At 44.3% G+C, this 25,791-nt stretch overlaps 2 protein-coding genes across 8 annotated transcripts in view; one reads left to right on the top strand and one right to left on the bottom strand.

Moving 5' to 3' along the window:
* The first annotated feature begins 1,044 nt into the window (after positions 1-1,044).
* alkbh6 (alkB homolog 6) lies at positions 1,045-21,693 on the top strand. 5 transcript variants are annotated; one of them, XM_067974958.1, is made up of 8 exons: positions 1,045-1,217; positions 3,648-3,750; positions 4,347-4,483; positions 11,503-11,571; positions 12,523-12,583; positions 13,176-13,327; positions 17,214-17,324; positions 20,836-21,693. In XM_067974958.1, the coding sequence occupies exons 3-8, from the start codon at positions 4,430-4,432 to the stop codon at positions 21,103-21,105; spliced, it is 717 nt and encodes a 238-aa protein (XP_067831059.1). In that variant the 5' UTR covers positions 1,045-1,217; positions 3,648-3,750; positions 4,347-4,429; the 3' UTR covers positions 21,106-21,693. The 5 variants fall into 5 exon arrangements, with proteins under 5 accessions (XP_067831059.1, XP_067831060.1, XP_067831057.1 ...); XM_067974959.1 differs by having other exon boundaries at positions 3,652-3,750; XM_067974956.1 differs by lacking the exon at positions 3,648-3,750.
* Positions 21,694-22,807: 1,114 nt separating this feature from the next.
* The window catches only part of LOC137305972 (cytochrome P450 2F2-like), a 30,228-nt gene continuing 27,244 nt past the window's right edge, over positions 22,808-25,791 (bottom strand). For all 3 annotated transcript variants that reach the window (XM_067974951.1, XM_067974950.1, XM_067974952.1), the window contains one exon: positions 22,808-24,446. In XM_067974951.1, the coding sequence (XP_067831052.1) occupies positions 24,265-24,446 (182 nt within the window). In that variant the 3' untranslated portion in view covers positions 22,808-24,264. The remainder of the gene's footprint in view (positions 24,447-25,791) is intronic.

Below are 25,791 nucleotides of genomic sequence, written 5' to 3' on the forward strand. Positions count from 1 at the left end.
ACTTGTTCCCAGCTGCCTATGCATGTCATATGCCTCCTTCTTATTTTTGACTAGTGCCTCAATCTCCCGAGTCATCCAAGGTTCCCTACTTCTACCAGCCTTGCCCTTCACTTTATAAGGAATGTGCTTAGCCTGAACCCTGGTTAACACACTTTTGAAAGCCTCCCACTTACCAGACGTCCCTTTGCCTGCCAACAGACTCTCCCAATCAACTTCTGAAAGTTCCTGTCTAATACCATCAAAATTGGCCTTTCCCCAATTTAGAATTTTAACTTTTGGGCCATACGAGCCTCCTCCCACCTCTCTTCATCTAACCGTATTAGCATATTCTTTCTCCCTCGTACTTATCTAGCTTCCCTGAAATGCATCTATGCTATTCGCCTCAACTACTCCTTATGGTAGCAAGTTCCACATTCTTACCACTCTTTGGATAAAGAGGTTTCTCCTGAATTCCCTATTGGATTTATTGATGACTATCTTATATTCATGGCCCCTAGTTTTGGTCTCCCCCACAAGTGGAAACACCTTCTCTACATCTATCTTATCAAACCCCATCATAATTTTAAAGACCTCTGTTAGGTCACCCTTCAGCCTTCTCTTTTCTAGAGAAAAGAGCTCAGCCTTTCCCAGGAAGTATATCCTCTCAGTTCCAGTATCAATCTTATGATTTTTTTACACCTTCTCCAGTGCCTCTATAATCCTTTTTATCATAGAAACCAGAAGGGATCAAACTAGCAACTGGAGGTTTAAAATTGAATTTTTTTGCACCTTCTCCAGTGCCAGACTCTAGGTTTGGTAGCTCGATGACTACAGAAACGTCCGGTGGATTCTCCGTCTTTCAGGCGCAATTGCAGCCTATTGTTCATCCTGGATAGAGGGCAGCAGTGGTACTGAAACGGAAGCAGTGTTTCCTCTTGCTTCGTTTTACCTTGGCGACGTTTAAATGGAACTAATATAAGTCCCGCCTATCAGATCTTCTCTCATTGGCTGCAATGCTGCCCGAGACACGATGTGAGGTATCTGATTGGACAGGTCTTCTATCAATCAATAAGATTGACAGCGGCGCGATGACTGCTTGAGATTTTCTGTTTCTGTGCGACCGCTGAAGCGTTTGTCTTCTAATTCTATGGGGAATGTCTGATATATATTTATAATTTAACTTAAAACAGTTTCGATATCTATATTTTAAACCTCCGTTTGCTCTGCAGTCCTGAAAGGTGAGACTTGTGAGAATCAAACCTTCATTGAAATTCCAGCCTTTCACCGTTGGGAATAATTCATATATTAAATGTAAATTATTCGTGTATACCAGGGGTGTCAAACACGCGAATTTGTTGCCGGAATGGCGCAATGCTGCATTGCATCGTTGTCAATGGTCGAACATACCGTCTGCTGGCCAGATCCGGGTCCGTGGAATAATTTCCTTTGGCCCGCAAGACTTCCCCTCAGAGGCGGACTGGCTCTTGGGAATTTTTTTTTCCGAGTGCTCCCTGAAAACCTTGACAGCTGAACTCGGAGCAATAATAACTTTCTCAAGCCGGGACTCCTCGCCTCCCGCCCGCCGTTGGGGTCGAGTTGCTCAACGACCACCCACCCCACGTGCTCACTGGTCCTCCAATTACAGCTTGACTTTTTTCCCGCTCTTTCCGGCCGCGCGTGCTTTTCCCGTTGGGTTTGAAGGCGCAGCTCGTGCCTGTCTTTCCACTCGCTGCAGTTAAATACCGTTTTAAATCAGATAATAGAGCAAACGGTTGGAGCAGGGAAATTGAAAAGCGGAGGAGGAGGGAAACGGGATGGGATAAGGTGGGGAAGGAGGAGGGGGTGGGGAAGGAGGAGGGGGGGGATAAGGTGGGGAAGGAGGGGAGGGTGGGGAAGGAGGGGAGGGGGGGGATAAGGTGGGGAAGGAGGGGGGGGGATAAGGAGGGGAGGGGGGGATAAGGAGGGGAGGGGGGATAAGGAGGGGGGGGGATAAGGTGGGGAAGGAGGGGGGGGGGATAAGGAGGGGAGGGGGGGGGATAAGGAGGGGAGGGGGGGGGATAAGGTGGGGAAGGAGGGGAGGGTGGGGAAGGAGGGGAGGGGGAATAAGGAGGGGGGGGGAATAAGGTAGGGGAGGGGGGGGATAAGGAGGGGAGGGGGGGATAAGGTGGGGAAGGAGTGGAGGGGGGGATAAGGAGGGGGGGGTAAGGTAGGGGGGGATAAGGTGGGGAAGGAGATGGGAATTGGATGGGATGAGGGGGAGGAAGGGGGATTGGGTGGGATGGGGAACTGGATGGGATGGGGAGCAGGGGGGGAACTGGATGAGATGGGGAGCAGGGGGGGAACTGGATGAGATGGGGGGAACTGGGTGAGATGAAGAGAGGTCCAACTTCACCCCGCATTCAAAAGGAGCAAAACATGAAGGCTGAAGAAAAGAGCTGAGAAAAAGATGAAAACTGTTTGCATCAAACGGACTGGGCTGAGGAGGTGGTAAGTGAGCCTCCTCTCAGACCAAATCCAGCGACTACCTACACTGAGACTATAAAATAGGAATCAAAGTGCCTCGGTATGGTCATGGTGGCGAGGTGAAGACATCACGGTGGAATCAGATGCCAATTGGTGGGGCCTGATGACATGTTATTGTCAGAAGCACTTTGCGGCAGGCAGGTCGATGACACTTGTTCTTGTGCCAAAATCTAATGTCCCTGATGTTTTTCTATGGGGAATTTAGAGATGTAAAAGAAGGGAGCAAATCGGGCTCAGGCCAGAAAGAAGGTTCGTTGAATGAATAATTCATGAGGCTGTTTTATGGCATCTGCATGAGGTTTAAAAAGAGATTAAATGAAGACGAAGTATCTCGTGACATTTGCGTTGTCAACAGTGATTTCTAACCTTAATCCTAACACCAACCCTAGCCGCTAAGTCTAAATCATGTAGTATCAATAGTGCGGTGCAGGGCTGTATTTTGTCAGTTGTCACTGATGTCACCGATGATGCAGGTTGGCCACATTGTCAATAGTCCCCGAACGGGAAAAAAAAGGCGGAGGGTCATCCAAAAATAGTCTTGAAAAAAGCCAGAAGGGAGTTACTTAATTTGAACAGTAAAGGTTAAAGAGAAAAGCATGCATATTGCCATGGGATGGAAAGGCTTCTCTTTTCCCCTTTTCTCGCCATTTTCCTCTTCAATGTGGAGGGCCCAGAGATCATGGTTATATGGTGTGTGCAGTAGAGAGTGTATTGTGCTTGTGGTTTACAGCTAATCACTAAGGCAGCCAGTTGTGGTTGTATAACAAATTAGGAGCACAAGGAGTAATATATGTCAGGTGCATTCCTGATTAGAATGGTACATGGCTCAGCCTCAGGTCCATTCTGACCTTGTGCCCTTTCTGTTAGGACTCATCTGTCTCTCATTCAACACACATTCCAGGATAATACAATTGAAATGTTTAAAATGATGAAAGATGGGATGGGGTAGATAGAAGCCGGCTGTTGCCAGTGGTTGAGGGGTCAAGACGAGGTGCCATATATACAAGACTAAATGGAAGAGATTTAGAACAGAAGGCAGGCAAAACCTCTTCACACAGTTATGAGGATGTGGAATTCACTTGCAGGGTTAGTGGTTGGGGCACAAAGATCTGTAGTGACAAGTGGTCCTCATGTTTTTATCCAAGACAGGCCTCAGCCCAGTCATTTGCTCCAAATGTTAATGCAATGATTCAAGCTAAGAGGTGCCAGGTATCGGGGAGCAGCAGTAGCAGTAAATAAAATCTAAATGTAAGTAAGTACCAATATAGTTTATCTTCATCTATTTCTGTTTTAATAACACTTGCTGAATGTGGCCCGCACCAAGTGCCAGAACATTGGATCAGGCCCACCATAGAAAATGAGTTTGCCAACCCTGGTATATAGGAACTATTTCACATGTACAGGTATATTATTTATATAGGAATTTTACATGTGTATTATTTATTCATATATAGGAGCTATTTTACATGTCAGCCGTGGTTCACTCCAGCTTCTGAATCAGAAGGTTGTGGGTTCAACCCCAGTCTAAAGACTTGAGCACGTAATCCAGGCTCACACTCCAGTGCAGTAGTGAGGGAATGCTGCACTATCTTTCTAATGAGACTTTAAACCGAGGCCCTGTCTGCCCTCTCTGGTGAACCTTAAAGATCCCATGGCACTATTTTGAACAAGAGTGTCCTGGCCATTATTTATCCCTCATCACTAAAAACAGATTATCCACAAAGTGGAGAAATGGGCAGTAATAGATGTTCTAAAATGATTTTGTGTGATTTTTGGACCTTATGTGTTGAAATCAGGAGGTGATGTTCTAAACATATTTAATTGGTCCCCAACTCACCTTGAAGGTACAGTGCAGCTGTTCACAACCCTGACAATGGCCCTGCCCCAGTAGAAGAAGGGACGTTCACTTCATTGGTTTCAACTTGTCATGGATGCTCGGAATTGTGGGCCTAGTGAGCTGGAGCCACACCGTGTGGATCAGGTTAGTGCATAATATGGCTGAGGGTGGGGGGGGTACTCTTCATCTGTTGGTCTCAGTAGATTTGCTGCATCACTTGTATTTAGGCTTTAATTTGTGGTGTGCCTGCCAGTGGAATGATGGGGCTGAGATTCAGAATTGTTCCTGGCAAAATAAGGTGAGGGAATGCTGGTGGAGGCAAGCTCATCCCACTTTCCATGCAACAATTGAAAGGGTCTTATTAAAATAGAATTGTGGTTCCTTACTTTTTCTCCCTTTCTGTGGAAGTGCCTGGCCTGCACTGGGCAACAGCTCATATGGGTGTGATTAGAATCAGGAGTTCACTGTGTGGGGAGTCACAGATGGAGACCAGCATCCCGTCACTCCTTAGCACATTTTCCTGCAACGTTCCAGAGATTGGCTCTTCAGTAAGATGTTGATTGGGATTGTGATCCAAGACAAAAGAAGTCAGAAATGCTACCCCTTAAAGGTAGTATTTCTATATCTATTTGTCTTTTTAAAATAGTTTGCGAGTCAGGAAGGGTAAAATACAAAATATCTGAAGTTCCAGAGGTACCTGGTAGTCATACAACTAATAACTCCCCCGTCCCCCACATACATACACACACCTTTCTTCATATAGGTAAGAATGGAGCCACAAGCTAACTGCCCACTGCTAAATCCCACATATTGTACTGACTTGGCCCTGCAAAGCTCCTCTCTGTGTTAATAGGACATTTGATCTCCACCTGACCACCGTATCAGCCTTGGCTCAGTGGTAGCATTCTTGCCTCTGAGTCAGAAGATCATGGGTTCAAGTCCCACTCCAGAGACTTGAGCACACAATCTATGCTGGCACTACTGAGGGACTGCCACGCTGTCGGAGGTGCAGTCTTTTAGATGAGACGTGAAACCGAGGCCCCATTTGCCCTCTTAGTTGGGAATTCCTGGCCAGCATTTATCTCCCAACCAACACCTTAAAGAGATGATGTGGTCATTTATTTAATTGCTGTTTGCAAATTGGCTTCCACATTTCCTACATTACAACAGTTACTACATTTCAAAAGTATTATCATTGGCTGTAAAGCACTTTGGGATGTCCTGAGGTCGTGAAAGGCGTTATATAAATGCAAGTTCTTTCTTCCTGGTGAAACCCAAGGACCATAATCAATTTACCTTAACACCCAGTGGACTGTTCTCAACATATGCAGCTGTACTGGCAACCAAAGTGTGCCACTGTCTCCTCCTTTAAATACCATGCAACCAAATCGCATCGTCACCTCCTGAAATATGTGTGTGTTTTATCATAGAATCATAGAATGGTTTCAGCATGGAAGGAGGCTATTCGGCCTGTTGAGTCCTTGCCGGCTCTCTGCAAGAGCAATCCAGCTGGTCCCACTTCGCCGCCCTTTCCCCGTAGCTCTGCAAATTTTTTCCTTTCAAGTACTTATCCAGTTCCTTTTTGAAAGCCACAATTGAATCTGCCTCTACCGCTGCCCTCAGGTAGTGCATTCCAGATCTTAACCACTCGCTGTGTAAAAATGTTTTTTCTCATGTCGCCTTTGGTTCTTTTGCCAATCACCTCAAATCTCTGTCCTCTGGTTCTTGACCCTTTCACCAATGCGAACAGTTTCTCTCGATCCACGGTGTCTAGACCCTTCATGATTTTGAATACCTCTATCAAATTTCCTCTCAACTTTCTCTGCTCTAAGGAGGACAACCCCAGCTTCTCCAGTCTATCCATGTAACTGAAGTCCTTCATCCCTGGAACCATTCTAGTAAATCTCTTCTGCACCCTCTCTAATGCCTTCACATCCTTTCTAAAGTGCTGTGCCCAGAACTGGACACAATACATCAGTTGTGGCCAAACCAGTGTTTTATAAAGGTTCATCATAACTTCCTTGCTTTTGCTCAGGATCCCGTATGCTTTTTTAACCGCTTTCTCAATCTGTCTTGCTACCTTCAAAGATTTGTGCACATATGCCCCTAGATCTCTCTGTTCCTGCACCCCTTTTAGAATTGTACCCTTTAGTTTATATTGCCTCTCCTCGCTCTTCCTACCAAAATGTATCACTTTGCACTTTTCTGCGTTTAAATTTCATCTGCCACATGTCCACCCATTCTACCAGCCTGTATATGTCCTCTTGAGGTCTATCATTATCCTCCTCACTGTTTACTACACTTCCCAGTTTTGTGTCATTTGGAAATTGTGCCCTGTATACCCAAGTCCTTTTGTGTTTATGCACCAGAAAGGAATGTATAATTGTTGCAATTCATGCATTCATTCCTTAAATGTTAGCCATTGCCTATCCACCATCATGCCTTTTAATGAAGCTTCCCAATCTACCATAGTCATTAATATATATCATAGTCATTAATATATATCAAAAAAATATCAATTCATGCATTCATTCCTTAAATGTTAGCCATTGCCTATCCACCATCATGCCTTTTAATGAAGCTTCCCAATCTACCATAGTCATTAATATATATCATAGTCATTAATATATATCAAAAAATGCAGTGGCCCTTGTACCGACCCCTGGGGAACAGCACTGTACACTTCCCTCCAGTCCAAAAAACAACCGTTCACCACTACTCTCTGTTTCCTGTCACTTAGCCAATTTCGTATCCATGCTGCCGCTGCTCCTTTTATTCCATGGACTTCAACTTTGATGACAAGCCCATTATGCGGCACTTTATCAAACACCTTTAGGAAATCCATATACACCACATCAACTGCATTGCCCTCTCTTTTGCCTCATAGAAACATAGAAAATAGGAGCAGGAGTGACCTTTCGGCCCTTCGAGCCTGCTCTGCCATTCAGTATGATCATGGCTGATCTTCTATCTCAATACCATATTCCCGTGCTCTCCCCATACCCCTTGATGCCTTTTGTGTCTAGAAATCTATCTAGCTCCTTCTTAAATATATTCAGTGACTTGGCCTCCACAGCCTTCTGTGGTAGAGAATTCCACAGATTCACCACCCTCTGAGTGAAAAAATTTCTCCTCATCTCAGTCCTAAATGTCCTACCCCATATCCTGAGACTGTGACCCCTTGTTCTGGAACCCCCAGCCAGGGGAAACATCCTCCCTGCATCCAGTCTGTCTAGCCCTGTCAGAATTTTATATGTTTCAATGAGATCCCCTCTCATTCTTCTAAACGCAAGTGAAAACAGACCGAGTCGACCCAATCTCTCCTCATACGACAGTCCTGCCATCCCAGGAATCAGTCTGGTGAACCTTTGCTGCACTCCTTCTATGGCAAGTATATCCTTTCCTAGGTAAGGAGACCAAAACTGCACACAATACTCCAGGTATGGTCTCACCAAGGCCCTGTATAACTGCAGTAAGACATCCTTGCTCCTGTACTCAAATCCTCTTGCAATGAAGGCCAACATATCATTTACCTTCCTAACTACTTGCTGCACCTGCATATTTGCTTTCAGTGACAGGTGTACAAGGACTCCCAGGTCACTTTGTACATCAACATTTCCCAATCTATCACCATTTAAATAATACTCTGCCTTTCTGTTTTTCCTTCCGAAGTGGATAACTTCACATTTATCCACATTATACTGCATCTGCCATGTATTTGCCCACTCACTCAACTTGTCTAAATCGCCTTGAAGTCTCTGCATCCTCCTCACAACTCACAATCTCACCTAGTTTTGTCGTCAGCAAACTTGGAAATATTACATTTGGTTCCCTCATCCAAATCATTGATATATATATTGTGAATAACTGGGGCCCAAGCACTGATCCCTGCGGTACCCCACTAGTCACTGCCTGCCATCCCAAAAAAGACCCATTTATTCCTACTCTCTGTTTCCTGTCTGTTAACCAATTTTCAATCCATGCCAGTATATTACCCCCAATCCCATGTGCTTTAATTTTGCACACTAACCTCTTATGGTGGGACTTTATCAAAGGCCTTCTGAAAATCCAAATAAACCACATCCACTGGTTCTCCCTTATCTATTCTACCAGTTACATCCTCAAAAAACTCCAGTAGATTGGTCAAACATGATTTCCCTTTCATAAATCCATGTTGACTTTGTCTAATCCTGTTGATATTTTCTAAGTGTCCTTTATAATAGACTCTAGCATTTTCCCTACTACTGATGTTAGGATAACCGGTCTGTGGTTCCCTGTTTCTCTCTCCCTCCTTTTTTTAAATAGTGTGGTGACATTTGCCACCCTCCAATCTGCAGGAACTGTTCCATAATCCATCGAATTTTGGAAGATGACAACTAATGCATCCACTATTTCCATGGCTACCTCTTTTAGTACTCTGGATGCAGATAATCAGGCTTGGGGATTTATCGGCTTTCAGTCCCATTAATTTCTCCAGCACTTTTTTTTACTAATACTAATTTCCTTTAATTCCTCCTTCTCACTAGTCCCTTGGTTCCCTAGCATTTCTGGGAAGTTTTTGTGTCCTCTTCTGTGAAGACAGAACCAAAGTATTTGTTTAATTGCTCTGCCATTTCCCTGTTCCCCATTATAAATTCTCCCATTTCTGGCTGTAAAGGACCTACGTTTGTCTTCACTAATCTTTTTCTTTTTACATACTTGTAGAAGCTTTTACAGTCCACTTTTATGTTCCTTGCAAGTTTACTCTCATACTCTATTTTTCCCCTCTTAATCAATCTCTTGGTCCGTTTTTGCTGAATTCTAAACTGCTCCCAATCCTCAAGCTTGCTACTTTTTCTGGCAACTTTATATGACTCTTCTTTGGATCTAATACTATCCTTAATTTCTTTTGTTAGCCATGGTTGGGCTGCTTTTCCTTTTGTGTTTATGCACCAGAAAGGAATGTATAATTGTTGCAATTCATGCATTCATTCCTTAAATGTTAGCCATTGCCTATCCACCATCATGCCTTTTAATGAAGCTTCCCAATCTACCATAGTCAACTCACTCCTCATACCTTTGTAGTTTCCTTTGTGGAACCCTAGTTTCGGATTGGACTACTTCACTTTCCATCTTAATGAGGAATTCTGTCTTGTTATGGTCACTCTTCCCTAAAGGACCCCGCACAACAAGACTATTAATTAACCCCTTCTCATTGCACAGTACCCAATCTAGGATAGCTTGTTCCCTGGTTGGCTTCTCAATGTACTAGTCTAAAAAACCATCTCGTACACATTCCAGGAATTCATCCTCCACAGTATTATTGCTAATTTGGTTTGGCCAGTCTATATGTAGATTAAAGTCACCCATGATTACTATAGTACCCTTGTTACATGCATCTCTAATTTCCTGTTTGATCCCATCCCCTACTTTACCACTACTGTTTGGAGGCCTATAGACAACTCCCACCAGTGTTTTCTGCCCCTTGGTGCGTCTTAACTCCACCCAGACTGATTCTACATCTTGATTTTCTGAGCCAATATCCTTTCTCGCTATTGCTCTAATTTCATCCTTTACTAACGCCACCCCACCTCCTTTTCCTTTTTGCCTGTCCTTCCTAAATATCGAATACCCTTGGATATTCAGCTCCCAGCCTTGATCATCCTGCAGCCATGTCTCCGTAATCGCAATTATATCGTATCCGTTTACATCTATTTGCGCTGTTAATTCGTCTACCTTATTACGAATGCTTCGTGCATTCAGATACAGTGCCTTTAGATTTGTCTTTTTAACATTTTTAGACATCTTAACATTTTTTTGTACTATGGCCCTATTTGTCCTATTACTATTTTTTCTTATCCAGACCCTATTTGTTAGTGCACACTTTTGTTTGTACGCTCTGTCCCTTCCTGACACAATCTGGTTATCCTTATCCCAATCACTTTCCTGCAATGCTTCTTTGTATTTACTCTTTAGCAGTCTAGATTTCTCTCCACTGGGACCCTTCTCCCACCACCCCCCCCTTATTTAATTTAAAGCCCTATCTACTTTCCTGGTTATTCAATTTGCTGGAACGTGGTCCCAGCATGGTTCAGGTGTAGTCCGTCCCAACGAAACAGCTCTCTCTTTCCCCAGTACTGGTGCCAGTGCCCCACGAATCAAAACCCACTTCTCCCACACCAATCTTTGAGCCACGCATTCATCTCTCTGATCTTATTTACCCTATGCCAGTTTGCTCGTAGCTCAGGTAATAATCCAGAGATTATTACCTTTTGTGGTTCTGCTTTTTAATTTAGTCCCTAGCTGCTCAAACTCTCTCAGCAGAACCTTCTCTTAGTCCTACCTATGTCGTTGGTACCTACGTGGACCATGACAACTGGATCCTCCCCCCTCCCACTCCATCAAAAAAATTTATTTCAAAAAAATATTTATCTGGTCAAAAATTTATACAGCACCTTTCACATCCTCAATTCATTACTTTTGAAGTGCAATCACTGTTATATAGGCAATTCAGGCAGCCAATTGGTACATAGCAAGGTATCTGACAGATAGGAGTTGTATGGTATTTGGTGCCATCATATAGGAAGCGAAAAACTGAAGTATGTTACTGGGGTGGAGAAAGAATTAAAAGTGCCAACAGATAGGAATTGAGTGTGATTACAATTCATATTTGCTACATTTTTTCAACATATCTAAAAAAGATGCTGCCATCTTTTAAAGGGGAGGTGTATTCATTCGAATTGTCACAAAATCACTGTTGTGGAAGCTTCATCAGCGCAAGGGCTGCAGTGTTTCAAGGACCGGCCCATCACTACCATATCACAGCAACTAGGGATGGGCAATAAATGCGACCTTGCATTTCACCCACATCCTGTGAACAAATTTTTAAAAAACATGCCCTGGGATCAAACCACTAACCCCTGTTAATTTATGTCAACAGTACCCAAACTGAGCGACTGATCCATTGAGCCATACAGGGACACTATTTAAATTCAAGCTTGCAATCATTTCCATCATTTTCTGTTGAACCATTTCCATTGCCTGCATTACATGTTAGTATATTGGATCTGTGGGTAGTTTATGTATGACTCAATGCAGTCAAACTATCGTCAAGTTAACCTGTCTGTCATGTTAATTATATAGCAGTACAGTGTTAAAGAAGTGTTGTTTTGGGTCCCTTTTAGGCTCCTGCAACTGTGTATTACATCCCCAACTTTATCACTGTTTCAGAAGAAAATTATCTTCTTCAGCAGGTATGTTACTGCATTTTGATTCTTCACAGTGACAAAATTATTTGGTTTGGAGGGAAAATGCAGCGAGGTCTGTTTATAGCAACAGTCTTATTTTGGGTGGGATTCTTTCCCCCATTCGGTTGCTGACGACACTGACTCTTGCTTGCATTTGGATGCACCGGTCCACAATGCCCCCTGGCACCTTGCATGAGTGACCATTCTTCATGTGTGAGACCAGTGAATGTCGGTAGGCTGTTAAACCTTGGAGGACTGTCCTCACCTGGCATCCACACGTGCACTTCCCAGCAGGTGTCACGGAAAACGTCAGGATATGTTTTTTTCCCCACTCTCATCCCCCAACTCAAGGGTGCTGAGGTCAATTGTAATTTCCCCACTACCACACTGTTTGTGATCAGCCAACTTTGCACAAGCCGTGAATTCCTCTTTACTACTTTCATATCTCATAGAAACCAAATTAATTGATCCAGTGAGAAAATATAATGCGGTCTGTTGCTAATAACTGTCCCTAGTACTGGCCTCACATGGTTTTTATGGACACTGGAGGGAAATTCCACTAAACAAAAAACAGCAGAATTTGCTCTATTTTGCCATAGTAAGTGACCTGCTAACAAGATCACATCAATTACCTGTTCAGGCTGGCAAATGTCCCACAGTCCTCATTCCTGTTTTGAGGCTGTGTCAGAGTAAGAATCAGCCCCATCTTGCCTGAAGTGGCCTGAATGCAATGGAGAAGCCTGTCTCCCTGGGTAAGAGACCAAGCATAGCATGGCAGGGAGTCTTCAAGACAGGCTTCAGTGGATCTAGAGAACAAAAGCTGCACCATCAAAACTTTTTTGCATTGTGATGTTGTTAATCTCAAGTTATTTGGACATCATCACAAGCGCAGTAAGCTGCATTTTCCACTGTTCTCATCCATGTTTCCTGTAACTTCACAGATTCTGTGTTTTTTAGGTTTACAACTCACCCAAACCCAAATGGACCCAGTTGTCGGGAAGGAGACTGCAGAACTGGGGTGAGTGCAGAATCTGAGTGATGGGATCGTACTTCCATTGTGCAGAAAACCCTCCCTGATTGGATATGTAAGTGGATGGGTTATCGAAGTCTTCCCTGTTCAAGCTAATTAGGAGATGCAAAATGGTCCCTGCATTGATGCTTCTGAAATAAAATTGTACAAGTAACATCGGTGTGCATATTGGCTGCTTATGCATGAAATTGAAAAAAAATACTTTAAATTTTCTCTCCTGAAACCTGAGACTTGCGCAGGGGTTCAGTTCCACCCAGGCCAGCAGCCTCCAGCACCCTGCCCAAGTGACCATTCTTTACGTGTATGCTTTGACAGTGAGTGTTGACACGGAATTCTGCCAAACATCCACATACTGCCCTTTATAGCTGGGCTCCTCACATAGGGATCTGAAGCATTATCCCTGCCTTCCAAATTTCCTTCTCTCTGCTAGGGGTCTAAGGCCGATGATAATGCAGCAGAGTTCTGGGACTCGACCCGTAGGTGACGAGTCAGTGACTTGAGAGGATGAGGGGGGGAAAAATGGGAATTGAATTTGGTCTAGTTGTGGTTGTATTCAGTCGATTTTCCTGGTCTCCTTCAGGTGGTTTACCTCATTCGAGGGGAATGCTCGCTGAGAAACTGCCTGACTGGCTGGACAAGTACATCAAGAAAATCTCATCTCTGGGACTTTTTGCAGGGAAAGTTGCTAACCACGTGCTGGTTAATGAGTACAAGCCTGGTGAAGGAATAATGGTACTGGTGTAACTCTGTAATATTAACTTCTTGATTATTGATCTCTGTTAATCAATAATTGTTTAATAAGTTTTCTGATTACCTTGTAGTGTTTAATTATTGCAAAACTTGTAGTTACTATTCCTCGGCTGAAACAATTCAAGGAACAGAAATGGCATTGATGGGACTCTAGCATCCTTCATGCTCTCGTGCTTTCTCTCTCTCTGGCTCTCTCTCTCTCTCTCTCTCTCGCTCTTTGTCTTTCCTCTTTTATGCTGTGTCTCTGCTTGTTTCTGCTGTGCACTCTCTCCACCTCTGGTGTGCAAAACCTATTAAGAGATTTTACATTAAAGGTGCTATATAAATGCAAGTTGCTGCTATTTTTCTATTTCTCGGGTATCTCTTTCTTTTCTGTCTATCTCTCTCTCTATTTTCTCTCACTCTCACCTCCCCCCTCCCCCACCACTGTAGCTTCTGGGCTAAAATTTTAAGATTCTACCCAAATGAAGGAAGACATTTTTTTTATTCGTTCCTGGGATGTGGGCATCGCTGGCAAGGCCAGCATTTATTGCCCATCCCTAATTGCTCTTGAGAAGGTGGTGGTGAGCGGCCTTCTCGAACCGCTGCAGTCCGTGTGAAGGTTCTCCCACAGTGCTGTTAGGAAGGGAGTTCCAGGATTTTGACCTGGCGATGATGAAGGAACGGCAATATATTTCCAAGTAGGGATGGTGTGTGACTAGGAGGGGAACGTGCAGATGGTATTGTTCCCATGTGCCTGCTGCCCTTGTCCTTCTAGGCGGGAAAGGTCGCAGGTTTGGGAGGTGCTGTCGAAGAAGCCTTGGCGAGTTGCTGCAGTGCATCCTGTGGATGGTATTCACTGCAGCCACTGTGTGCCGGTGGTGAAGGGAGTGAATGTTTAAGGTGGTGGATGGGCTGCCAATCAAGTGGGCTGCTTTGTCCTGGATGGTGTCAAGCTTCTTGAGTGTTGTTGGAGCTGCACTCATCCAGGCAAGTGGAGAGTATCCCATCACACTCCTGACTTGTGCCTTGTAGATGGTGGAAAGGTTTTGGGGAATCAGGAGGTGAGTCACTCACCACACAATACCCAGCCTCTGACCTGCTGTTGTAGCCACAGTATTTATGTGGCTGGTCCAGTTAAGTTTCTGATCATTGGTGACCCCCAGGATGTTGATGGTGGGGGATTCGGCAATGGTAATGCCGTTGAATGTCAAGGGGTGGTGGTTAGACTCTCTCTTGTTGGAGATGGTCATTGCCTGGCACTTGTCTGGCGTGAATGTTACTTGCCACTTATGAGCCCAAGCCTGGATGTTGTCCAGGTCTTGCTGCATGTGGGCACGGACTGCTTCATTATCTGAGGGGTTGCGAATGGAACTGAACACTGTGCAATCATCAGCGAACATCCCCATTTCTGACCTTATGATGGAGGGAAGGTCACTGATGAAGCATTTGAGGATGGTTGGGCCTTGGACACTGCCCTAAGGAACTCCTGCAGCAATGTCCTGGGGCTGAGATGATTGGCCTCCAACAACCACTGCCATCTTCCTTTGTGCTAGGTATGACTCCAGCCACTGGAGAGTTTTCCCCCTGATTTCCATTGACTTCAATTTAACTAGGGCTCCTTGGTGCCACACAGTCAAATGCTGCCTTGATGTCAAGGGCAATCACTCACCTCACCTCCAGAATTCAGCTCTTTTGTCCATGTTTGGACCAAGGCTGTAATGAGGTCTGGAACCGAGTGGTCCTGGCGGAACCCAAACTGAGCACTGGTGAGCAGGTTATTGTTGAGTAAGTGCCGCTTGATAGCACTGTTGACGACACCTTCCATCACTTTGTTGATGATTGAGAGTAGACTGATGGGGCGGTGATTGGTCGGATTGGATTTGTACTCCTTTTTGTGTACAGGACATACCTGGGCAATTTTCCACGTTATCGGGTAGATGCCAGTGTTGTAGCTGTACTGGTACAGTTTGGCTAGAGGCGCGGCTAGTTCTGGAGCACAAGTCTTCAGCATTACAGCCGGGATGTTGTCGGGGCCCATAGCCTTTGCTCTATCCAGTGCACTCAGCTGTTTCTTGATATCACGTGGAGTGAATCGATTTGGCTGAAGACTGGCTTCTGTGATGGTGGGGATATCGGGAGGAGGCCGTGATGGATGATCCACTCAGCACTTCTGGTTGAAGATGGTTGCAAACGCTTCAGCCTTGTTTTTTGCACTCACGTGCTGGACTCCGCCATCGTTGAGGATGGGGATGTTTACAGAGCTTCCTTCTCCCGTTAGTTGTTTAATTGTCCACCACCATTCACGACTGGATGTGGCAGGACTGCAGAGCTTTGATCTGATCCGTTGGTTGTGGAATCGCTTAGCTCTGTCTATAGCATGTTGCTTCCGCTGTTTAGCATGTATGTAGTCCTGAGTTGTAGCTTCACCAGGTTGGCACCTCATTTTAAGGTACGCCTGGTGCTGCTCCTGGCATGCTCTTCTACATTCCTCATTGAACCAGGGTTGATCCCCTGGCTTGTTGGTAATGGTAGAGTGAAGAATATGCCAGGCTATGAGGTTGCAGATTGTGCTGGAATACAATTCTGCTGCTGCTGATGGCCCACAGCGCCTCATGGATGCCCAGTTTTGAGCTGCTAGATCTGTTCTGAATCTATCCCATTTAGCACGATGATAGTGCCACACAACACGTTGGATGGTGTCCTCAGTGCGAAGCTGGGACTTCGTCTCCACGAGGACTGTGCGGTGGTCACCCCTACCACCTGCTGCAGGCCCAGTCTGGCAGCTAGGTCCTTCAGAGCTCGGTCAGTAGTGGTGCTACCAAGCCACTCTTGGTGATGGACATTGAAGTCCCCCACCCAGAATACATTCTGTGCCCTTGCCAACCTCAGTGCATCCTCCAAGTGGTGCTCAATGTGGAGGAGGACTGATTCATCAGCTGAGGGAGGACAGTAGGTGGTAATCAGCAGGAGGTTTCCTTGCCCATGTTTGACCTGATGCCATGAGATTTCATGGGGTCCGGAGTCAATGTTGACTCCCAGGGCCACTCCCTCCTGACTATATATTACTGTACCGCCACCTCTGGTCGGTCTGTCCTGCCGGTGGGACAGGACATACCCAGGGATGGTGATGGAAGGAGTCTGGGACGTTGGCTGAAAGGTATGATTCTGTGAGTGTGGCTATGTCAGGCTGTTGCTTGACTAGTCTGTGAGACAGCTCTCCCAATTTTGGCACAAGTCCCCAGATGTTAGTGGGAGGACTTTGCAGGGTCGACTGGGCTTGGTTTGCCTTTGTCCTGTCACCGCGGTGCCTAGTGGTCCAATGCCAGGTGGTCCTCCGGTTTTATTCTTATGACTATTTTTTAGTGAGATTTTACAACTGAGTCACTTGCTAGGCCATTTCAGAGGGCAATTAAGAATCAACCACATTGCTGTGGGTCTGGAGTCACATATAGGCCAGACCGGGTAAGGATGGCAGGTTTCCTTCCCTAAAGGACATTAGTGAACCAAATGGGTTTTTACAACAATCCGGTAGTTTCATGGCCACCATTACAGATACTAGTTTTTTTTAATTCCAGATTTTATTTAATTGAATTTAAATTCCCAGCTGCTCTGGCGGTATTTGAACTCATGACTTTGGATTATTAGTCCAGGCCTCTGGATTACTAGTCCAGTAACATAACCTCTATGCTACCGTACCCGATATTAAATATACAATTACACAATATGTTGACTGACACTAACTGTATTGTCTGTTAGTGCCTTGGGATGTTTTCCTACATTAAAGGCACTATATAAATGTACGATGTTGTTGTTATGGCAGATGAACATAACAATCCCAGTTATAGTTATCAAGCTGTTGAGTGAAGTCAGTCTCTTGTCTTTATAGCCTCACGAGGATGGGCCTCTCTACTTTCCAACAGTAACCACTATCAGCCTCGGCTCTCAAACTCTATTAGATTTCTATCATCCCATTAAGAGAGAGAATGAAGAGATAGAGGTTAGTAATCTTAATCCTCATTTATACACCATGGACATGTTTTTACACTACTAAGGAGGCATTTTTGTTCTTTCATATCCCATTTCCCTTTTAAATTTGACTCACTTTTGGAGGCAATTATGCAACACAACTCAATGAGCGCCATAGGAGGTGCTAGAGTTCTCCTAGAGAAAAGGCTCTGCTGGGTCCTCTGACGGTATAATTAATGATGGCGGCACTTGGGTCTGGGCCACCATCTTGGCTGTAGACTGGTGACTTCTCAGCCTGTCTGTTTTGGGCAGCAATGCACTTTTGCCATTGCTAGCCTGTACAGACTCTGTCTGCGACTGGGGAAGCTCTGGCTGGAAAGTAAAAATACTCATGTCTGAAAACTGCATGGGTAAAGTGAATCCGCCATGCAGCTTACACGGTCCAAATGTGGCAGCAAGGTGATTGGCACACATTTTGTAAAGATGGGGTATCAGCCTTTTTGGATGCACACCCATGTTCCAGAGGTATAAGGGCTGAGCCACTCAGTTCCTAGAACTGTCCAAGCCTACCAATGAATGTCCTATTTTGAGCATTAATTTCATTATAAAATTGACAGCATAGAAGCAGGCCACTCAGCCCATCATGGCGGTAACTGGTGCCAGCTCTTCAACTCGAGCTATGTATTCTATTCCTCTGCCCTTTTCCAGTCTTTCAAATACCTATACAGTTCCTTTTTAAACAATGTTATAATCTCTACCTTAATAGGGACTTGTGGTAAGCCATTCCATATTCTAATAACCCTCAGTGTGTAAAATATTCTTCAAACTCCCCCTTTGTTCTTTACAATTGATTTCACAAAGCAAGAAGAATTCTTATTGTTGAAGCAGTATTGCTGTCCTACGAAGAGAGACCAGAGTTGTTTACTGAGTATCTTTTTCCTCCCCACTGCTTCTGAAGGCTCTTTCTGGGTATGGTATGATGTTCATCAGCTGCCCTCTTGTACCCTCTCCTAAGTTGCCTTTCTTTAAGAGTGAGCTTTCACCAATGTCGCTCACTAACTTTTTGTTGAAGGCTGTATTTCTAACCAGTGTCTTGCTTGAGTGCCACTCGATGAGATGATGAGCTGAGGCGGGGTGGAGATGGGCAGTATTACGGAAGTGCAAGTAGACGGTCTTGGTGATGGAGAGGATATGGGGTCGGAAGCCCAAATCAAGGTCAAATCAGACGCCAAGGTTGCGAACAGTCTGGTTTAGCCTCAGACAGTGGCCAGGGAGAGGGATGGAGTCGCTGGCTATGGAACGGAGTTTGTGGTGGGGACCGAAGACAATGGCTTTGGCCGTCCCAATATTTGATTGGAGGAAATTTCTGCTCATCCAATATTGGATGTTGGACAAGCAGCATGACAAATCAGAGGCAGTGGAGGGGTTGAGAGAGGTGGTGCTCAGGTAGAGCTGGGTGTCGTCAGCGTACATGTGGAATCTGACATTGTGTTTTCAGATTATGTCACCGAGGGACAGCATGTAGATAAGAAATAGGAAGGGGCAAAGGATAGATCTTTGGGGGACTCCAGAGATAATAGTACGGGAGCGGGATGAGAAGTCATTGCAGGAGTTCTCTAGCTACGACTGGATAGATAGGAATGGAACCAGGCAAGGGCGGTCCTACCCAGCTGGACAATAATGGAGAGGCATTGGAGGAGGATGGTGTGATCAGCTGTGTCAAAGGCTGCAGACAGGTCGAAAAGGATGAAGAGGGATGGTTAACTACAATCACAGTCACAAAGGATGTCATCTGTGACTTCAGTAAGGGCTGTTTCAGTGCTGTGGCGGGGCGGAAACCTCATTGAAGGGATTCAAACATGGAGTTGCGGGAAAGATTGGCACGGATTTGGGAGGTGACGACATGTTCAAGGACTTTGGAGAGGAACGGGAGGTTGGAGATGGGGCGATAGATGGCAAGGACAGAGGGGTCACAGGTGGGCTTTTTGAGGAGGGAGGTGATAACGGCAGATTTGTTAGGGAGAGGGACAGCACCTGAGGAGAGGGAACCATTATAACAATATCAGCTAACGTTAACATGGGGGCCAGGAAGGGAAGTGAGTGGTCAGCAGTTTGATGGGAATAGTGTCAAGGGAGCAGATGGTGGGTCTCATGGACGAGATGAGTTCAGAGAGAGCGTGAGGGGGGATAGGAGAGATGTGAGTGCAGGGCTAGGGCAGGGCAGAACCTTTGGAGGTTTGGCTTGGTGGGCTTAGGGGAAGGGAGGGAAGCAGCAGAGGCCGCTGAACAGATAGTCTCAATCTTAGTGTCAAAGAAGTCTGTGAGCTCCTCATACTCGTTGGAGAGGAAACAGTGTGAAATACCGCTTCGATCCGCATTCCAGAGTTAAGCAGACTGTGAATGGCAGTACAGAGGCAGAGACTAGCAGGGGTGCTAAGAAGCGAGGTGAAGAGGTGGCTGGCTGCAAATTGCCCCGGACCATATTATGAATGACATTAGCTCATCTCGCAGTCAAACCTTTGTTTCCTTCCCAAAAATTAACACACATGCTTTCTAAAAAAGGTCTTTTGAGTAGCAATCAGAAACGGGATTTTAGACTATTTTCCTCCTGTGCCTAGGGACACTGAGACCAATTGTAGCTCCCCCAATGTTGCCTGATGGAGGGGCCAGTTGTTTAGTTCTTGATCACATGGGGAGATGTTCAAAGTCACATAGGTTGAATGACAATCGCACTGTAACAAAAGTGTAGTATTAACAATGAGTACTGTTAATTCAGATCATATATATTTATTTGTTTTGATTAAAAATTGTTGGAGAACTTAGTGCTGAACGAGCTGATCTCAACAGGGTTGCTTCAATTGGCTTCAATTTACTTGGTTAGTGAGGGAAAAGGTGAACTAGGGTTCCTGCCCCTGACCGCTGCAGTAGCACCTACTGTGCTTGTGTGGACATTGTGTGAGGTTAGGATTGGATTTGGCTGTGATGTTCAACACGTTAGAATAGCCAGTCAGCCCTCACTGTTTCACAAGGTTACTTGGGTGCAGATTTTTTTTAAAAATAAGTCACCAAGATCCTTGCAAGTAGATTTTTCTTTATCATATGGGACAGTACTTTGAACATCATCTATAAACTTTCCTACCTGTTTCTTTTCCCTAGCTCATCCAATGGCTCAATGAATTTATCCAGTGAGTAAATGAGCCTACAGATCTCGGATTCAATTCCTGGTTCAGCCGGGGTTCCTGCCTCTGATTTCTATCCGACAATCCCTGTTGGAATTTCTTGCATACAGATAGAATTAGGCTCCAATGTGATGTCCTCTGTGATGGATTAGTCTGTTGCCACTCAATGTCTAGCCTCATGCATGAATATTGACCACTTACATGAAGCACTGGATGGCTACTGGTATCATTGGAGCCAGAACTGTATTCCAGAAAGAGTCAGTGCGTTAGGAGAAAAGGGAGAAGATTGGAGAGAAACATTTGAAAGAAAATTGAGTTTCCTTTGAATTAGATCTTACATAATTCCTCCTCCACCTTTTCCAGGTTTTTTTTCCTCAGACTGAAGACAATCGCTATTTTTTGTCTCTTCTCCTTGAGCCACGTAGCCTCCTCGTGCTGCAAGATGACATGTACGTGAAGTATCTGCACGGCATCAGGCCAGTGGTGGAGGACATTGTCACAGAAAAGATCGCAAACCTGAAATCGTGCAGCACAAAATTTGGGGCCATTTCAAGAACCACAAGAATATCCCTGACTATTCGTCATGTGCCAAAGGTTTTAAAAACTACCATCCTGCTGGGGAGGAAGAAATGAGAGACATTTTTTTTTGGAATGGTTGTGGTCCCAGCCTCTGAACTACCCATCTGTCTCCCATCCTTCCTCCTGAAAATGTAGCCTATTTCCTGGGATATTGTTCCATTGTTGTGCCTACCTGATGATGCCTCTTTGAATGGCCATTCCTCACGTGCACCAAGATACTGAGTGCTATCAAGTTCTTCAATTGTGAAGGGAATCAAAGCCAAGCCTGATCCTGCTGTTACCCATTGTCCACTCACATGCGCTTTGCAACAGGAGTCACTGAACGGTGACTAGGAGCAAGAACTTGGCAGGCTTGTCTTCTCTTCCCTCTTCTTCCAATCCCCATTGCCCCCATCCTTGGGCCAGTGAACCCAATAATAGTGCCTTTACTGCCACCCAAGCTAAAATCAGCTAGCTCAGCACAGGCTGGGGATTAAACCTGGGACCTCGCTGGTCTGTGTAGCTAAGTTCCACATCAGGCAAGTCACTTGCCTGTTGAGCTGTGGTGGACCGTTTTTAAAACTGTGATTCAGTAATCTGTTGAAATGAATGAATTCTCCCACGCTACTGACTTTTCCTAGAATAAATACCGTTGTTTGTGAACATGGTGTGAATAAGTTTTATTTATTTTAAAAATGATCAAATATGTGTCACCACATTTATTTAATTTTTGTTTAAAGGTTTTTTTCCCCTTTTCTCCCAATTGCCCTCTGAGCTTGGGGCTGTAACACATTTTCAGCTAAAGTAAAGGGAGCTGTCCTCAGCAAATAGCCTATGCCATACCTGCCTTGGGAGCACTTGATGTTATAACTGGGTGACAAAAAAGGAATGCCTGACCCTCATTCTGAGAACAAAATTCATTTAAAAAGAAACGAATGAAGAATATTCTAACTCCAGTGCTAATTCAGCACAAACAAGGGATCAAACGGGCAGCAGCAAATTTGGGGACATTTTAATAACAACTTTCCAATCTGGCTCAGACATTTCCCTGTGCCCATTAGACCAGGTGACCCAGAAGATGTAGGACCACTTCTTTGGTATGTATGGATTCCCAGAATACATACCGAAAGACAGAGGGCCACATGTATGTCTCAGCTAATTCAGGAGCTGTTGAAAATTGCTGATGGGGAGAAGTCACTCACAACTATTTACTACCTAACAGGGAATGGAAATGTGGAACAATCAGTTGATATGATCAGAGCTCACCCTCCTCATTACACAAGTAAGTAGCCTCAAATGTTAAGTCCACTTCATTTTGTTCATATCTATTGTGCATGAAAAAGTTGGATTTGCTTCATTTTATCTTGTGTTCAGGCGGGTCCCAAAAATCCGTAGATATTGTATTTGACCATTTATTGTGGTTGCGTATATCAAAAGTCTACATGGAGACCTCTGTGGAGCTTTCTGAGTTGCCTAAAAGGGACTCTACCAAAGAGCATCAATGTCAGTCAGTGTAGTATAAGCGAAAGGTAAAAGTAGATGCTTGAGTACTTATTGCTGTTAACATGGAATGGGAATCAACTATTTATCCCCCTATGGGAAGTGCTCACTAATCCCAATGCACAGAATAAGGGAAGTCTGAAGCGAAGGTCGGACGTTGGCACCCTTTGATGTAAGCTAATTCACTTCCTTTGAGTGTGTGATAGATTATCACAGTTGTGCCTCAAAAAACACAGTAACAAAACCAGTCAAGACCATATACAGAGTGAATACCTCATACAGTTTTATTTTATAGCTGCTTAAACAAGTGTTCATCAACACTTCTTATATAAGATTACAGCAAAATTACATAACAAAGTACGCTTACAATTCCAAAACAAATAATGATTTATTTATGTTTAAATTTGTGCTATTATATTGATTCATTTCATATGTTCATCATTCATCAATGCAGCAGATTGCACTGGCTGTGGCATCTGTTGTGATGCCAGCAAAAGAAAGAAATTCTCAACAAACTGTATTCATACTACACATTTATAACACAGATTTATTAGCAGGGGGGTTCCTCCAGTGTCCTGGTCAACACTTAGCACCCAACGAACACCACTGAAACAGATTATCTGATCTTGTATCTTATTGCTGTTTGGGGGACCTTGCCATGCGAAAATTGGCTGCCACGTTTGCCTGCAAAACCACAGTGACTACACTTCAAATGTACTTTAATTAGCTGTAAGGAGCTTTGGGATATCCTGAGGAATGAAAGGCATTATGTAAACCCGAGTTCTTTCCTTATTAAAAATCTAGCATCTGGCGACACTTTGGGTTTGAAATGTCTGTGGACTGCATCAAAAAGAGATCAGGGAAGGAAGGAGCTACACTGTTCTGAGATCCTGGAAAAGAATATGAGAGTGTAATGAGTCAATTTTGGCACAGTGAAGATGCAAGGAGGAAGAAGAGTGTGTAAAGCAGGCTATGCAGTTGATAATGTGGATGGGTCATGTGACTTGAGCAGGAAATGAAATCACAGGAAGTGAGGCCAGCATGTGGCAGACAGCAGAGACTTCTGCAACAATAAACTAGACCTGATCCTGGGTACTGAAGATTAGGCTTCATTCAGAATGAGTGAATGTAAGATACAAGTGTCAACTTTGGATCAGTGGTAGCATTGTCACCTCTGAGCTAGAAGGTTGTCGGTTCAAGCCCCACTCCGGAGATGAATATATGGTCTACACTTCAGTGCACTACTGAGGGAATGCTGCACTGCTGGAGGTGCCATCTTCCAAATAGGATTTAGCCCCACCTGCCCTCTTAGGTGAATGTGATGGCACTATTCATAGAAGAGTTGGCCAACGTCGACCCCTCAATCAACATCACAAAAAACAAATTATCTGGGAATTTATCTCATTGCTGTATGTGGGATCTTGCTGTGTGCAAAATTGGCAGCTGTGTTCCACCTCATTACAACAGTGACTGCACTTCAAAAGGTAGTTAATTGGCTGTGCAATGCTTTGGGATGTCTCAAGGTCATGAAAGGTGCTGTCTCGATGTAAGTTCTTTCTTTGAAAATGAAAGACGTACATTCATAAAGCGCTTTTCATGACCTCAAGACGTCCCAAAGCGCTTTATTAAGTATTAACACAATTGTGGGTGTCAAGTATTGCGATTTTAAAGACTGGTTTTGAATTGACTATGGAACAAAACAAATTCTAAATCCGATTGATATCCATGTTGATTTTAGCGAGAAATGGCACAGAACTCGTAATCACGTGACATAGACGTTATCGCACTTCTAATCGGTGAAATGTCAATTTTCTTGTGGTTAATAACAGGATTGAAGAGAAAGTTCTGGAACAGAGTGGTCAAAAAAAGGAAGAGTTCCATTCGAGCCAAGGATTCTCCCGGACAGATTCTCTTCCCTGCAAAAACAGAAAGGTTGATCAGGAAAAAGCTCTGAAGTCTATCTGCAGTATTGCTTAAATTTTTTCAGGTGAATTGCCTGGTGGATCAGTCTAGATTTGTTTCTGTGATTTGTTTGTGTGTAGTTTTGTGTTCATCAAACTTCTCCACTTTACCCCAACTCTGTTCCTCGGCCGAAACCACCGAGGAGCATCGTCTGCTGCTCAAATGTGACATTTCTTTCCATTTCCCACACAAGTGAGTAGTTGGAACAAATCTCGGAGACAGATTAGTGCCAGAATTGGAGCAGCACTTTTGCTGTGGACTGATGTCTCCTAGAAACTGGTTTGAACCTCCCCGAATTTACATCGAACCCTTACAGCATGGCATCCCACCAGCCTGCACTGGATTTGAATCTTGTTCAAGAGATGAACAGTTTCGTGCCCACGTCCTCCACACCACTGTGACTACTTTGAATTTTAGATTTGCATGTACCTTCATCTTGCCTCTTAAGCTAACTCTCGCATACTCAATCTCATCCAACAGAATTCAATTGCTTCTTGGTAGTGGATTCCAGCACCACTCCAGAATATTTCTCCACATTTTTACTGTTTAACCCCAGCTCTTCCTGCCCTCCACAAAAGTCCTTCCCCACCCTCCTACACCACAGGAACCATTGTGTCTTTGAGTAGCTGATGATCTTATTTCTGACCTATTCCAATAACTCCAGTTATGTTCCCAACCAGATATTGATTTGAGTAAATGGAATTCATTGCGAAAAAGTCTTAGAATATGTGGATTTGCACACGTCAGTTTAATTGAAGAAGTAGATGTTGTCCTTTGATCCTCACTAAAATTGGTCAGTTGATTTAAATTGTTAATGACTAAATCAAGATGAATAGCCTATCATCTGAACAGTCTAACTGTGTGTCCATGGAAATGTTTGGTTAGAGCTTAGTTAACAGACCTGTTCATCTGAAAACATGTGAAGTGAGTAAAACTTCACAGATACGTGTTCTTGTTGAATGGGTGCAGATTCTGTCCAGTGCCAGACTTGCATAAATATATATTTATTCAGATATTTGTAGTGTAGTGAAATTAATTAATGAATAATTATTACATTTGCCTGAAAACCTGACTTGAAAAGAACTAAGTAATTGAAAGAGTGTTTCCAAAACTACTGTGATTCTTGCAAGTTCTGGTGACAGCTCAGACAAGTTTACTTTGAACTCTGTGCTTGAGGGAGACATTTCAATACGCTACATTAAAACGAACGAGGTAAATGGAAACAAAACCTATTGGCCTAGAAATTTGGGCGCACCCATTTATGGGGACGCCTGGTTCAATCCTTGTATCTGAGTACCC

The sequence above is a fragment of the Heptranchias perlo genome, chromosome 41 (genome assembly GCF_035084215.1).
Source record: "Heptranchias perlo isolate sHepPer1 chromosome 41, sHepPer1.hap1, whole genome shotgun sequence".
NCBI classification, from domain to species: Eukaryota; Metazoa; Chordata; class Chondrichthyes; order Hexanchiformes; family Hexanchidae; genus Heptranchias; species Heptranchias perlo.